Below are 14,237 nucleotides of genomic sequence, written 5' to 3'. Positions count from 1 at the left end.
GTGTACTTCGTTCGGTGCATTGCTGCATACTGTATGTTATTAGTAGTATCTGCTCTGCATACTGTATGTTATTAGTAGTATCTGCTCTGCACACTGTATGTGTTATTAGTAGTATCTGCATACTGTATGTTATTAGTAGTATCTGCTCTGCATACTGTATGTTATTAGTAGTATCTGCTCTGCATACTGTATGTTATTAGTAGTATCTGCTCTGCATACTGTATGTGTTATTAGTAGTATCTGCTCTGCATACTGTATGTTATTAGTAGTATCTGCATACTGTATGTTATTAGTAGTATCTGCATACTGTATGTTATTAGTAGTATCTGCATACTGTATGTTAGTAGTATCTGCTGCATACTGTATGTTATTAGTAGTATCTGCTCTGCATACTGCATGTTATTAGTAGTATCTGCTCTGCATACTGTATGTTATTAGTAGTATCTGCTCTGCATACTGTATGTTATTAGTAGTATCTGCATACTGTATGTTATTAGTAGTATCTGCTCTGCATACTGTATGTTATTAGTAGTATCTGCATACTGTATGTTATTAGTAGTATCTGCATACTGTATGTTATTAGTAGTATCTGCTCTGCATACTGTATGTTATTAGTAGTATCTGCATACTGTATGTTATTAGTAGTATCTGCTCTGCATACTACTGTATGTTATTAGTAGTATCTGCTCTGCATACTGTATGTTAGTAGTATCTGCATACTGCATGTTATTAGTAGTATCTGCTCTGCATGTATGTGTTATTAGCAGTATCTACTTATTTCTGTACTGTATCTGCTATCTGCATACTGTATGTTATTAGTAGTATCTGCTCTGCATACTGTATGTTATTAGTAGTATCTGCATACTGTATGTTATTAGTAGTATCTGCATACTGTATGTTATTAGTAGTATCTGCTCTGCATACTGTATGTTATTAGTAGTATCTGCATACTGTATGTTATTAGTAGTATCTGCTCTGCATACTGTATGTTATTAGTAGTATCTGCTCTGCATACTGTATGTTATTAGTAGTATCTGCTCTATATTAGTAGTCGCCTGTACTGTATTAGTAGTATCTGCATACTGTATGTTATTAGTAGTATCTGCTCTGCATACTGTATGTTATTAGTAGTATCTGCATACTGTATGTTATTAGTAGTATCTGCATACTGTATGTTATTAGTAGTATCTGCTCTGCATACTGTATGTTATTAGTAGTATTAGTATGTTATTATAGTAGTATCGTACTGTGTTATTGTTATTAGTAGTATGTTATTAGTAGTATCTGCATACTGTATGTGTTATTAGTAGTATCTGCTCTGCATACACTGTAGTATCTGGGCCTGTATGTTATTTAGTATCTATTATTAGTAGTATCTGCATACTGTATGTTAGTAGCATCTGCTCTTAGTAGTATCTGCATACTGTATGTTATTAGTAGTAGTATTAGTGTATCTGCATACTGTATGTTATTAGTAGTATCTGCATACTGTATGTTATTAGTAGCAGGGTTTTCTGTCAACCTGTGAGAAAATATACCACAATGAATACACCATTACATCATCATCACAACCCTGAAAACAAAACAAAACAACACGAGCAATTGTCTTTTTACTGTTTATTATTAAAATAGTTTTCTGGTAGTTTTGCATAATGTGTGTGTATTAAGCTGACAGAGTGTGTGTGTGTGTGTGTGTGTGTGTCAGGTGGAAGGGGGCTGGTGTGGAGTCCTCCTGTTGGTTAGGGGATTAGGGCAGGGGGTTATGAGGTTAGGGGGGCTTACAGGGGGTTTTCTTATATTTTTTTAAACCTTTATTTAACTTGGCAAGTCAGTTATGAACAAATGCTTATTTACAATGACGGCCTCCCGCCAAGCCCTAACCCGGACGACGCTGGGCCAATTGTGCTCCGCCCCTATGGGTCGCCTCCCAATCACGTCCGGTTGTGATACATCCTGGAATCGAACCAGTTCTGTAGTGACGGCTCAAGCACTGAGATGCAGTGCCTTAGACCGCTGCGCTACTCAGGAGTCGGCTGGTTAGTTATTGAAGCGACACGTCGCATGGAGCCCACTGTGCTGCTCTGGGAGCCCCAGTCAGAGGCGTTGTTGTAGTCACGTTTCTCCAAGACATAGTGGGGACCTCTGTAGTTAGGCTCCTGGTACACCACCCAGCTGAAGAGACAGGAAGGCAGGAAGGAAGGAAGGAAGGAAGGAAGGAAGGAAGGGAGGGAGGGAGGGAGGGAGGGAGGCAGGCAGGCAGGAAGGAAGGAAGGAAGGCAGGAAGGAAGGAAGGAAGGAAGGAAGGCAGGCAGGCAGGCAGGCAGGAAGGAAGGAAGGAAGGAAGGCAGGCAGGCAGGCAGGAAGGAAGGAAGGAAGGAAGGAAGGCAGGCAGGAAGGAAGGAAGGAAGGCAGGCAGGCAGGAAGGCAGGAAGGAAGGTAGGCAGGCAGGAAGGCAGGAAGGCAGGCAGGCAGGAAGGCAGGAAGGAAGGAAGGCAGGGAGGCAGGAAGGAGGGAAGGAAGGAAGGAAGGAAGGCAGGCAGGCAGGCAGGAAGGCAGGAAGGAAGGTAGGCAGGGCAGGAAGGAAGGAGGCAGGCAGGGAAGGCAGGAAGGAAGGCAGGCAGGCAGGAAGGAAGGAAGGCAGGCAGGAAGGAAGGATGGAAGGCAGGAAGGCAGGAAGGCAGGAAGGAAGGAAGGAAGGAAGGCAGACAGGCAGGCAGGCAGGCAGGCAGGAAGGAAGGAAGGCAGGCAGGCAGGCAGGCAGGCAGGCAGGCAGGAAGGAAGGAAGGCAGGCAGGAAGGAAGGAAGGAAGGACGGCAGGCAGGAAGGAAGGAAGGAAGGAAGGCAGGAAGGAAGGAAGACAGGCAGGAAGGAAGGAAGGAAGGCAGGAAGGAAGGAAGGCAGGCAGGAAGGAAGGAAGGAAGGCAGGCAGACAGGAAGGAAGGAAGGAAGGAAGGCAGGCAGGAAGGAAGGAAGGAAGGAAGGAAGGCAGACAGACAGGCAGGCAGGCAGGCAGGCAGGAAGGAAGGAAGGAAGCAAGGCAGGCAGGCAGGCAGGCAGGCAGGAAGGAAGGAAGGAAGGAAGGAAGGAAGGCAGGAAGGAAGGAAGGAAGGCAGGCAGGAAGGAAGGAAGGAAGGAAGGAAGGAAGGAAGGAAGGCAGACAGACAGGCAGGCAGGCAGGCAGGCAGGAAGGAAGGAAGCAAGGCAGGGACAGAAAAAGAAATGGGGTGATTAGGGTGCAATATGTAGGGAATAGGGTGCACTATGTAGGGAATAGGGTGCACTATGTAGGGAATAGGGTGCCATTTGCCTCTGAGCTGGGTATCTGGACCTGGTAGGTCTAGGAGGATAGCGGCAGCCCTATTCCCTACGCTCCTCCCAGGACACGGATAGAGGCAGCCCTGTTGAGACTGTATATTATAGAGGGGTACTTACGCCCCTCCCAGGACACGGATAGAGGCAGCCCTGTTGAGACTGTATATTGTAGAGGGGTACTTACGCCCCTCCCAGGACACGGATAGAGGCAGCCCTGTTCAGACTGTATATTATAGAGGGGTACTTACGCCCCTCCCAGGACACAGATAGAGGCAGCCCTGTTGAGACTGTATATTATAGAGGGGTACTTACGCCCCTCCCAGGACACGGATAGAGGCAGCCCTGTTCAGACTGTAGCGAGTCATCATGTTGGGGATGTCATCCTGTAGTTCTGTCCTCTTACCAGAGAACCCAGCCCTCTCAAACAGATGGGCTCGGGCAGGAGACGAGTCCTGGGAGAGACGATACAGAGGGTTAGTGTGTGTGTTTGTCCCAGTCTGTGTGGGTCGTCCTCAGGGGTATAATTGTACCAGGTTGGCCAATAACAGAAACTAGTGGCTAGTCATTTTAGTTTGAGAGTATTTCCCCTGTCTGTCTGTCTGTCTGTCTGTCTGTCTGTCTGTCTGTCTGTCTGTCTGTCTGTCTGTCTGTCTGTCTGTCTGTCTGTCTGTCTCGTCTGTCTGTCTGCTCTCTGTCTGTCTGTCTGTCTGTCTGTTCGTCTGTCTGTCTGTCTGTCTGTCTGTCTCGTCTGTCTGTCTGTCTGTCTGTCTGTCTGTCTGTCTGTCTGTCTGTCTGTCTGTCTGTCTGTCTGTCTGTCTGTCTGTCTGTCTGTCCGTGTGTGTGTATGTTTGTTTGTTTGTCCGTGTGTGTGTGTTCCTATGCCTCTCCATCTCACCTGTTTGACTGAGCGCACCGAGGAGACATGGTCCACCTGGGCACACCACTTGTCGTAGCAGTTGTACTCTCCCTTCTCTGCCATGTCCCACAGGTACTGACGTCCCCTGAAGTTCTCCTGCTCGTAGCCCACCCATCTGAACCACACACACATAGAGACAACCTCTGAAGATCTCCTGCTCGTAGCCCACCCATCTGAACCACACACACACATAGACACAACCTCTGAAGATCTCCTGCTCGTAGCCCACCCATCTGAACCACACACACATAGAGACAACCTCTGAAGTTCTCTTGCTCGTAGCCCACCCATCTGAACCACACACACATAGACACAACCTCTGAAGTTCTCCTGCTCGTAGCCCACCCATCTGAACCACACACACATAGAGACAACCTCTGAAGTTCTCCTGCTCGTAGCCCACCCATCTGAACCACACACACACATAGAGACAACCTCTGAAGTTCTCCTGCTCGTAGCCCACCCATCTGAACCACACACACACATAGAGACAACCTCTGAAGTTCTCCTGCTCGTAGCCCACCCATCTGAACCACACACACACATAGAGACAACCTCTGAAGTTCTCCTGCTCGTAGCCCACCCATCTGAACCACACACACATAGACACAACCTCTGAACAGTGGAACAATGACTGCAGACAACAACAGGGTGGTGGAGGGGAAAACTAGGGACAAGATACATCTATATGTCTTAGGATGAACACATTAAGAATGTAATTGTGAAAGAACATGATTGGCCAGAACTGAATTACTGCAATGACACTGAAAATAAATTATTGCTCGGAATTCTATTCTATTTGATTATTCTATTTGATTTACGTTTGTTCTGAATGAAATTGGTATTTTTGAAGTAAACAGGTATTCCTGTTCAATGTGATATAATCCACAGTTTTCTATACAGAATGCGTGTCTTTTTGCAGTGACATATTAATGTCACTGGAGGTGCTCCACTCCACTTATCATCCATCTCCACAGAGCCCTAACCCTCCATCTCCACAGAGCCTAACCCTCCATCTCCACAGAGCCCTAACCCTCCATCTCCACAGAGCCCTAACCCTACATCTCCACAGAGCCCTAACCCACTAACCCTCCATCTCCACAGAGCCCTAACCCACTAACCCTCCATCTCCACAGAGCCCTAACCCACTAACCCCTCCATCTCCACAGAGCCCTAACCCTCCATCTCCACAGAGCCCTAACCCTCCATCTCCACAGAGCCCTAACCCACTAACCCTCCATCTCCACAGAGCCCTAACCCTCCATCTCCACAGAGCCCTAACCCACTAACCCTCCATCTCCACAGAGCCCTAACCCTCCATCTCCACAGAGCCCTAACATACTTACGCTCCATTCTCCACAGAGCCCTAACCCTCCATCTCCACAGAGCCCTAACCCACTAACCCTCCATCTCCACAGAGCCCTAACCCACTAACCCTCCATCTCCACAGAGCCCTAACATACTTACGCTCCATTCTCCACAGAGCCCTAACCCTCCATCTCCACAGAGCCCTAACCCACTAACCCTCATCTCTCCACAGAGCCCCCAACCCACTAACCCTCCATTTCACAGAGCCCTAACATACTTACGCTCCATTCTCCACAGAGCCCTAACCCGCTAACCTCCGTCTCCACAGAGCCCTAACATACTTACGCTCCATCTTCCACAGAGCCCTAACTCCACTAACCCTCCATCTCCACAGAGCCCTAACATACTTACGCCCATCTCCACAGAGCCCTAACCCACTAACCCTCCATCTCCACAGAGCCCTAACCCACTAACCCTCCATCTCCACAGAGCCCTAACATACTTACGCTCCATCTCCACAGAGCCCTAACCCACTAACCCTCCATCTCCACAGAGCCCTAACCCACTAACCCTCCATCTCCACAGAGCCCTATCCCTCCATTTCCACAGAGCCCTAACCCACTCACCCTCCATCTCCACAGAGCCCTAACCCACTAACCCTCCATCTCCACAGAGCCCTAACCCACTAACCCTCCATCTCCACAGAGCCCTAACCCTCCATCTCCACAGAGCCCTAACCCACTAACCCTCCATCTCCACAGAGCCCTAACCCTCCATCTCCACAGAGCCCTAACATACCTCCATTCTCCACAGAGCCCTAACCCTCCATCTCCACAGAGCCCTAACCCACTAACCCTCCATCTCCACAGAGCCCTAACCCACTAACCCTCCATCTCCACAGAGCCCTAACATACTTACGCTCCATTCTCCACAGAGCCCTAACCCTCCATCTCCACAGAGCCCTAACCCACTAACCCTCCATCTCCACAGAGCCCTAACCCACTAACCCTCCATCTCCACAGAGCCCTAACCCTCCATCTCCACAGAGCCCTAACATACTTACGCTCCATTCTCCACAGAGCCCTAACCCTCCATCTCCACAGAGCCCTAACCCACTAACCCTCCATCTCCACGGAGCCCTAACCCACTAGCCCTCCATCTCCACAGAGCACTAACCCACTAGCCCTCCATCTCCACAGAGCCCTAACCCTCCATCTCCACAGAGCCCTAACCCACTCACCCTCCATCTCCACAGAGCCCTAACATACTTACGCTCCATTCTCCACAGAGCCCTAACCCACTAGCCCTCCATCTCCACAGAGCCCTAACCCACTAACCCTCCATCTCCACAGAGCCCTAACCCTCCATCTCCACAGAGCCCTAACCCACTAGCCCTCCATCTCCACAGAGCCCTAACATACTTACGCTCCATTCTCCACAGAGCCCTAACCCACTAGCCCTCCATCTCCACAGAGCCCTAACATACTTACGCTCCATTCTCCACAGAGCCCTAACCCACTAGCCCTCCATCTCCACAGAGCCCTAACCCACTAACCCTCCATCTCCACAGAGCCCTAACCCTCCATCTCCACAGAGCCCTAACCCACTAACCCTCCATCTCCACAGAGCCCTAACCCACTAACCCTCCATCTCCACAGAGCCCTAACATACTTACGCTCCATTCTCCACAGAGCCCTAACCCTCCATCTCCACAGAGCCCTAACCCACTAACCCTCCATCTCCACAGAGCCCTAACCCACTAGCCCTCCATCTCCACAGAGCCCTAACCCACTAGCCCTCCATCTCCACAGAGCCCTAACCCTCCATCTCCACAGAGCCCTAACCCACTCACCCTCCATCTCCACAGATCCCTAACATACTTACGCTCCATTCTCCACAGAGCCCTAACCCACTAGCCCTCCATCTCCACAGAGCCCTAACCCACTAACCCTCCATCTCCACAGAGCCCTAACCCTCCATCTCCACAGAGCCCTAACCCACTAACCCTCCATCTCCACAGAGCCCTAACATACTTACGCTCCATTCTCCACAGAGCCCTAACCCACTAGCCCTCCATCTCCACAGAGCCCTAACATACTTACGCTCCATTCTCCACAGAGCCCTAACCCACTAGCCCTCCATCTCCACAGAGCCCTAACATACTTACGCTCCATTCTCCACAGAGCCCTAACCCACTAGCCCTCCATCTCCACAGAGCCCTAACCCACTAACCCTCCATCTCCACAGAGCCCTAACCCTCCATCTCCACAGAGCCCTAACCCACTAACCCTCCATCTCCACAGAGCCCTAACATACTTACGCTCCATTCTCCACAGAGCCCTAACCCACTAGCCCTCCATCTCCACAGAGCCCTAACATACTTACGCTCCATTCTCCACAGAGCCCTAACCCACTAACCCTCCATCTCCACAGAGCCCTAACCCACTAACCCTCCATCTCCACAGAGCCCTAACCCACTAACCCTCCATTCTCCACAGAGCCCTAACCCTCCATCTCCACAGAGCCCTAACATACTTACGCTCCATTCTCCACAGAGCCCTAACCCTCCATTCTCCACAGAGCCCTAACCCTCCATCTCCACAGAGCCCTAACCCACTAACCCTCCATCTCCACAGAGCCCTAACATACTTACGCTCCATTCTCCACAGAGCCCTAACCCTCCATCTCCACAGAGCCCTAACCCACTCACCCTCCATCTCCACAGAGCCCTAACCCTCCATTCTCCACAGAGCCCTAACCCTCCATTCTCCACAGAGCCCTAACCCTCCATTCTCCACAGAGCCCTAACCCTCCATCTCCACAGAGCCCTAACCCACTAACGCTCCATCTCCACAGAGCCCTAACATACTTACGCTCCATTCTCCACAGAGCCCTAACCCTCCATCTCCACAGAGCCCTAACATACTTACGCTCCATCTCCACAGAGCCCTAACATACTTACGCTCCATCTCCACAGAGCCCTAACATACTTACGCTCCATCTCCACAGAGCCCTAACATACTTACGCTCCATCTCCACAGAGCCCTAACATACTTACGCTCCATCTCCACAGAGCCCTAACCCTCCATCTCCACAGAGCCCTAACATACTTACGCTCCATCTCCACAGAGCCCTAACATACTTACGCTCCATCTCCACAGAGCCCTAACATACTTACGCTCCATTCTCCACAGAGCCCTAACCCTCCATCTCCACAGAGCCCTAACATACTTACGCTCCATCTCCACAGAGCCCTAACCCTCCATCTCCACAGAGCCCTAACATACTTACGCTCCATCTCCACAGAGCCCTAACCCTCCATCTCCACAGAGCCCTAACATACTTACGCTCCATCTCCACAGAGCCCTAACATACTTACGCTCCATTCTCCACAGAGCCCTAACATACTTACGCTCCATTCTCCACAGAGCCCTAACATACTTACGCTCCATTCTCCACAGAGCCCTAACATACTAACCCTCCATCTCCACAGAGCCCTAACATACTTACGCTCCATTCTCCACAGAGCCCTAACATACTTACGCTCCATTCTCCACAGAGCCCTAACATACTAACCCTCCATCTCCACAGAGCCCTAACCCTCCATCTCCACAGAGCCCTAAATCTCCATCTCCACAGAGCCCTAACATACTAACCCTCCATCTCCACAGAGCCCTAACCCTCCATCTCCACAGAGCCCTAACCCTCCATCTCCACAGAGCCCTAACCCTCCATCTCCACAGAGCCCTAACATACTAACCCTCCATCTCCACAGAGCCCTAACCCTCCATCTCCACAGAGCCCTAACCCTCCATCTCCACAGAGCCCTAACCCTCCATCTCCACAGAGCCCTAACATACTTACGCTCCATCTCCACAGAGCCCTAACATACTTACGCTCCATCTCCACAGAGCCCTAACCCACTAGCCCTCCATCTCCACAGAGCCCTAACATACTTACTCTCCATCTCCACAGAGCCCTAACCCACTCACCCTCCATCTCCACAGAGCCCTAACCCTCCATCTCCACAGAGCCCTAACCCTCCATCTCCACAGAGCCCTAACCCACTAACCCTCCATCTCCACAGAGCCCTAACCCACTAGCCCTCCATCTCCACAGAGCCCTAACCCACTAGCCCTCCATCTCCACAGAGCCCTAACCCACTCACCCTCCATCTCCACAGAGCCCTAACATACTTACGCTCCATTCTCCACAGAGCCCTAACCCACTAGCCCTCCATCTCCACAGAGCCCTAACCCACTAACCCTCCATCTCCACAGAGCCCTAACCCTCCATCTCCACAGAGCCCTAACCCACTAACCCTCCATCTCCACAGAGCCCTAACATACTTACGCTCCATTCTCCACAGAGCCCTAACCCACTAGCCCTCCATCTCCACAGAGCCCTAACATACTTACGCTCCATTCTCCACAGAGCCCTAACCCACTAGCCCTCCATCTCCACAGAGCCCTAACATACTTACGCTCCATTCTCCACAGAGCCCTAACCCACTAGCCCTCCATCTCCACAGAGCCCCAACCCACTAACCCTCCATCTCCACAGAGCCCTAACCTCCATCTCCACAGAGCCCTAACCCACTAACCCTCCATCTCCACAGAGCCCTAACATACTTACGCTCCATTCTCCACAGAGCCCTAACCCACTAGCCCTCATCTCCACAGAGCCCTAACATACTTACGCTCCATTCTCCACAGAGCCCCAACCCACTAACCCTCCATCTCCACAGAGCCCTAACCCACTAACCCTCCATCTCCACAGAGCCCTAACCCACTAACCCTCCATTCTCCACAGAGCCCTAACCCTCCATCCCACAGAGCCCTAACATACTTACGCTCCATTCTCCACAGAGCCCTAACCTCCATTCTCCACAGAGCCCTAACCCTCCATCTCCACAGAGCCCTAACCCACTAACCCTCCATCTCCACAGAGCCCTAACATACTTACGCTCCATTCTCCACAGAGCCCTAACCCTCCATCTCCACAGAGCCCAACCCACTCACCCTCCATCTCCACAGAGCCCTAACCCTCCACTCCAGAGCCCTAACCCTCCATTCTCCACAGAGCCCTAACCTCCATTCTCCACAGAGCCCTAACCCTCCATCTCCACAGAGCCCTAACCCACTAACCCTCCATCTCCACAGAGCCCTAACATACTTACGCTCCATTCTCCACAGAGCCCTAACCCTCCATCTCCACAGAGCCCTAACATACTTAAGCTCCATCTCCACAGAGCCCTAACATACTTACGCCTCCATCTCCACAGAGCCCTAACATACTTACGCTCCATCTCCACAGAGCTCCTAACATACTTACGCTCCATCTCCACAGAGCCCTAACATATTTACGCTCCCATCTCCACAGAGCCCTAACCCTCCATCTCCACAGAGCCCTAACATACTTACGCTCCATCTCCACAGAGCCCTAACATACTTACGCTCCATCTCCACAGAGCCCTAACATACTTACGCTCCATTCTCCACAGAGCCCTAACCCTCCATCTCCACAGAGCCCTAACATACTTTACGCTCCATCTCCCACAGAGCCCTAACCTCCCCATCTCCACAGAGCCCTAACATACTTACGCTCCATCTCTCCACAGAGCTCCTAACCTCCATCTCCACAGAGCCCTAACATTTACGCTCCATTCCACAGAGCTCCTAAATTTACTTACCTTCATTTCCATACAGAGCCCTAACATACTTACGCTTCCATTTCTCCACCAGAGCCCTAACATACTAACCCTCCATTTCCTATAGAGCTTCCTAACATTTGTTTACGCTCCATTCTCCACAGAGCCCTAACATACTTACGCTCCATTCTCATAGAGCCCTAACATTTACTAACCCTCCATTCCACAGAGCTCCTAAATTTCCACTACAGAGCCCTAAATTTCCATTTCACAGAGCTCCTAACATACAACCCTTCATCTCCACAGAGCTCCTAACCCTCCATCTCCACAGAGCCCTAACCTCCATCTCCACAGAGCCCTAACCCTCCATCTCCACAGAGCCCTAACATACTAACCTCTCCATCTCCACAGAGCCCTAACCCTCCATCTTCCACAGAGCCTAACCTCCATCTCCACAGAGCCCTAACCCTCCATTCCACAGAGCCTGCACATACTTCTATGCTCCATCTCCACAGAGCCCAACATACTTACGCTCCATTCTCCACAGAGCTCAACCCACTAGCTTCCATTCCACAGAGCCCTAACATACTTACGCTCCATCTCCACAGAGCTCCTAACATACTTACGCCCATTCTCCACAGAGCCCTAACATACTAACCTCCATCTCCACAGAGCCCTAACATACTTACGCTCCATTCTCACAGAGCCCTAACCCCACTAACCCTCCATCTCCACAGAGCCCTAACATACTTCCTACCCTCCATCTCCACAGAGCCCTAACATACTAACCCTCCATTTCCACAGAGCCCTAACCCACTAACCCTATCTCCACAGAGCCCAACCCACTAACCCTCCATTCCACAGAGCCCTAACCCACTAACCCTCCATTCTCCACAGAGCCCTAACCCTCCATCTCCACAGAGCCCTAACATACTTACCTCCATTCTCCACAGAGCCCTAACCCACTCCACAGAGCTAACCATCTCCACAGAGCCCTAACCCACCTAACCCTCCATCTCCACAGAGCCCTAACATACTTACGCTCCATCTCCACAGAGCCCTAACCCACTCACCCTCCATCTCCACAGAGCCCTAACATACTTACGCTCCATCTCCACAGAGCCCTAACATACTTACGCTCCATTCTCCACAGATCCCTAACCCTCCATCTCCACAGAGCCCTAACATACTTACGCTCCATTCTCCACCTGCACAGAGTTGCATCTCTCTGGGAAGTTCTTTTCGCTTAGTTTCTGGCAGTCGGCACTCAGGTCCAGACGTCTGCCGGCAAAATTACGCTGTTCGAAAAGGGTCACCTGACAACACAATATCAACACACAAAATAACATCATCATCAACAACAACCACTAAGTAAATATGAACAACTCTCTCTAACTTATTGACGTGGGACATCTCTATGAAATAACTAACTTATTGACGTGCTACATCTCTATGAAATAACTAACTTATTGACGTGGTACATAATACATCTCTATGAAATAACTAACTTATTGACATGGTACATCTCTATGAAATAACTAACTTATTGACATGGTACATCTCTATGAAATAACTAGTAACTTATTGACATGGTACTATGAAATAACTAACTTATTGACATGGTACATCTCTATGAAATAACTACCATTGGACGTGGTACATCTCTTGCGGAATAATTCAACGGCTGATGGTACATTCGTTAAAGACCAATTATTGACGTGGTACATCTCTGTGAAATAACTAACTTATTGACGGGTACATCTCTAGGAAATAACTACCTTATTGACGCACATCTCTGTGAAATAACTACCTTATTGACGTGGTACATCTCTGTGAAATAACTACCTTATTGACGTGGGTACATCTCTATGAAATAACTAACTTATTGACATGGTACATCTCTATGAAATAACTAACTATTGACGTGGTACATCTCTATGAAATAACTACCTTATTGACGTGGTACATCTCTATGAAATAACTACCTTATTGACGTGGTACATCTCTATGAAATAACTACCTTATTGACGTGGTACATCTCTATGAAATAACTACCTTATTGACATGGTACATGATACATCTCTATGAAATAACTACCTTATTGACGTGGTACATCTCTATGAAATAACTAACTATTGACATGGTACATCTCTATGAAATAACTACCTTATTGACATGGTACATCTCATAAAATAACTACCTTATTGACGTGGTACATCTCTATGAAATAACTACCTTATTGACGTGGTACATCTCTGTGAAATAACTACCTTATTGACGTGGTACATCTATGAAATAACTACCTTATTGACGTGGTACATCTCTGTAAAATAACTACCTTATTGACGTGAAGACATCTCTATGAAATAACTACCTTATTGACGTGGTACATCTCTATGAAATAACTACCTTATTGACGTGGTACATCTCTATGAAATAACTACCTTATTGACGTGGTACATCTCTATGAAATAACTACCTTATTGACGTGGTACATCTCTATGAAATAACTAACTTATTGACGTGGTACATCTCTATGAAATAACTACCTTATTGACGTGGTACATGGTCTGCTATGAAATAACTACCTTATTGACGTGGTACATCTCTATGAAATAACTACCTTATTGACGTGTAATCTCTATGTAAATTTTGACATATGTAAACGGTTTGGCTCTGATTAGCTGATTTAAAAGTCAGCTCTGTTATCTTGTGTGTTGGATGAGGGCATCACACGCGTGGACCTACCACTCTCCCACTGGACCCGTAGAAGGCACGTTGGAGCACAGACCCAGCTTGCTGCGGAGACAGGATGGAGGAACCTCTCGTTAAACACATGAACCGTGACATGACTTTGGTTCACAGCACCTTCGCCAGCTATCACACACACACACACACACACACACACACACACACACACACACACACACACACACACACACACACACACACGCACACACCGCACACGCACGCACGCACGCACGCACGCACAGCACGCACGCACACACACACACACACACACACACACACACACATGCATTTACGCACACG

General features: G+C 49.2%; 1 protein-coding gene across 1 annotated transcript; it reads right to left on the bottom strand.

Annotated features, from left to right (window-relative positions):
* Nucleotides 1–2,003: 2,003 nt before the first annotated feature.
* Nucleotides 2,004–13,985, bottom strand: LOC124029995 (gamma-crystallin C-like; the record flags this gene model as incomplete). Its single annotated transcript, XM_046341523.1, has 5 exons — nucleotides 2,004–2,172; nucleotides 3,625–3,764; nucleotides 4,208–4,343; nucleotides 12,381–12,502; nucleotides 13,935–13,985. Coding segments are annotated over 5 exons (603 nt in total), but the record flags the coding sequence as incomplete, so codon positions are not given.
* Nucleotides 13,986–14,237: the final 252 nt, after the last annotated feature.

The sequence above is a fragment of the Oncorhynchus gorbuscha genome, unplaced genomic scaffold (genome assembly GCF_021184085.1).
Source record: "Oncorhynchus gorbuscha isolate QuinsamMale2020 ecotype Even-year unplaced genomic scaffold, OgorEven_v1.0 Un_scaffold_8687, whole genome shotgun sequence".
In the NCBI taxonomy this organism is placed as follows: domain Eukaryota; kingdom Metazoa; phylum Chordata; class Actinopteri; order Salmoniformes; family Salmonidae; genus Oncorhynchus; species Oncorhynchus gorbuscha.
This window is presented reverse-complemented; position numbering and strand designations above follow the sequence as displayed.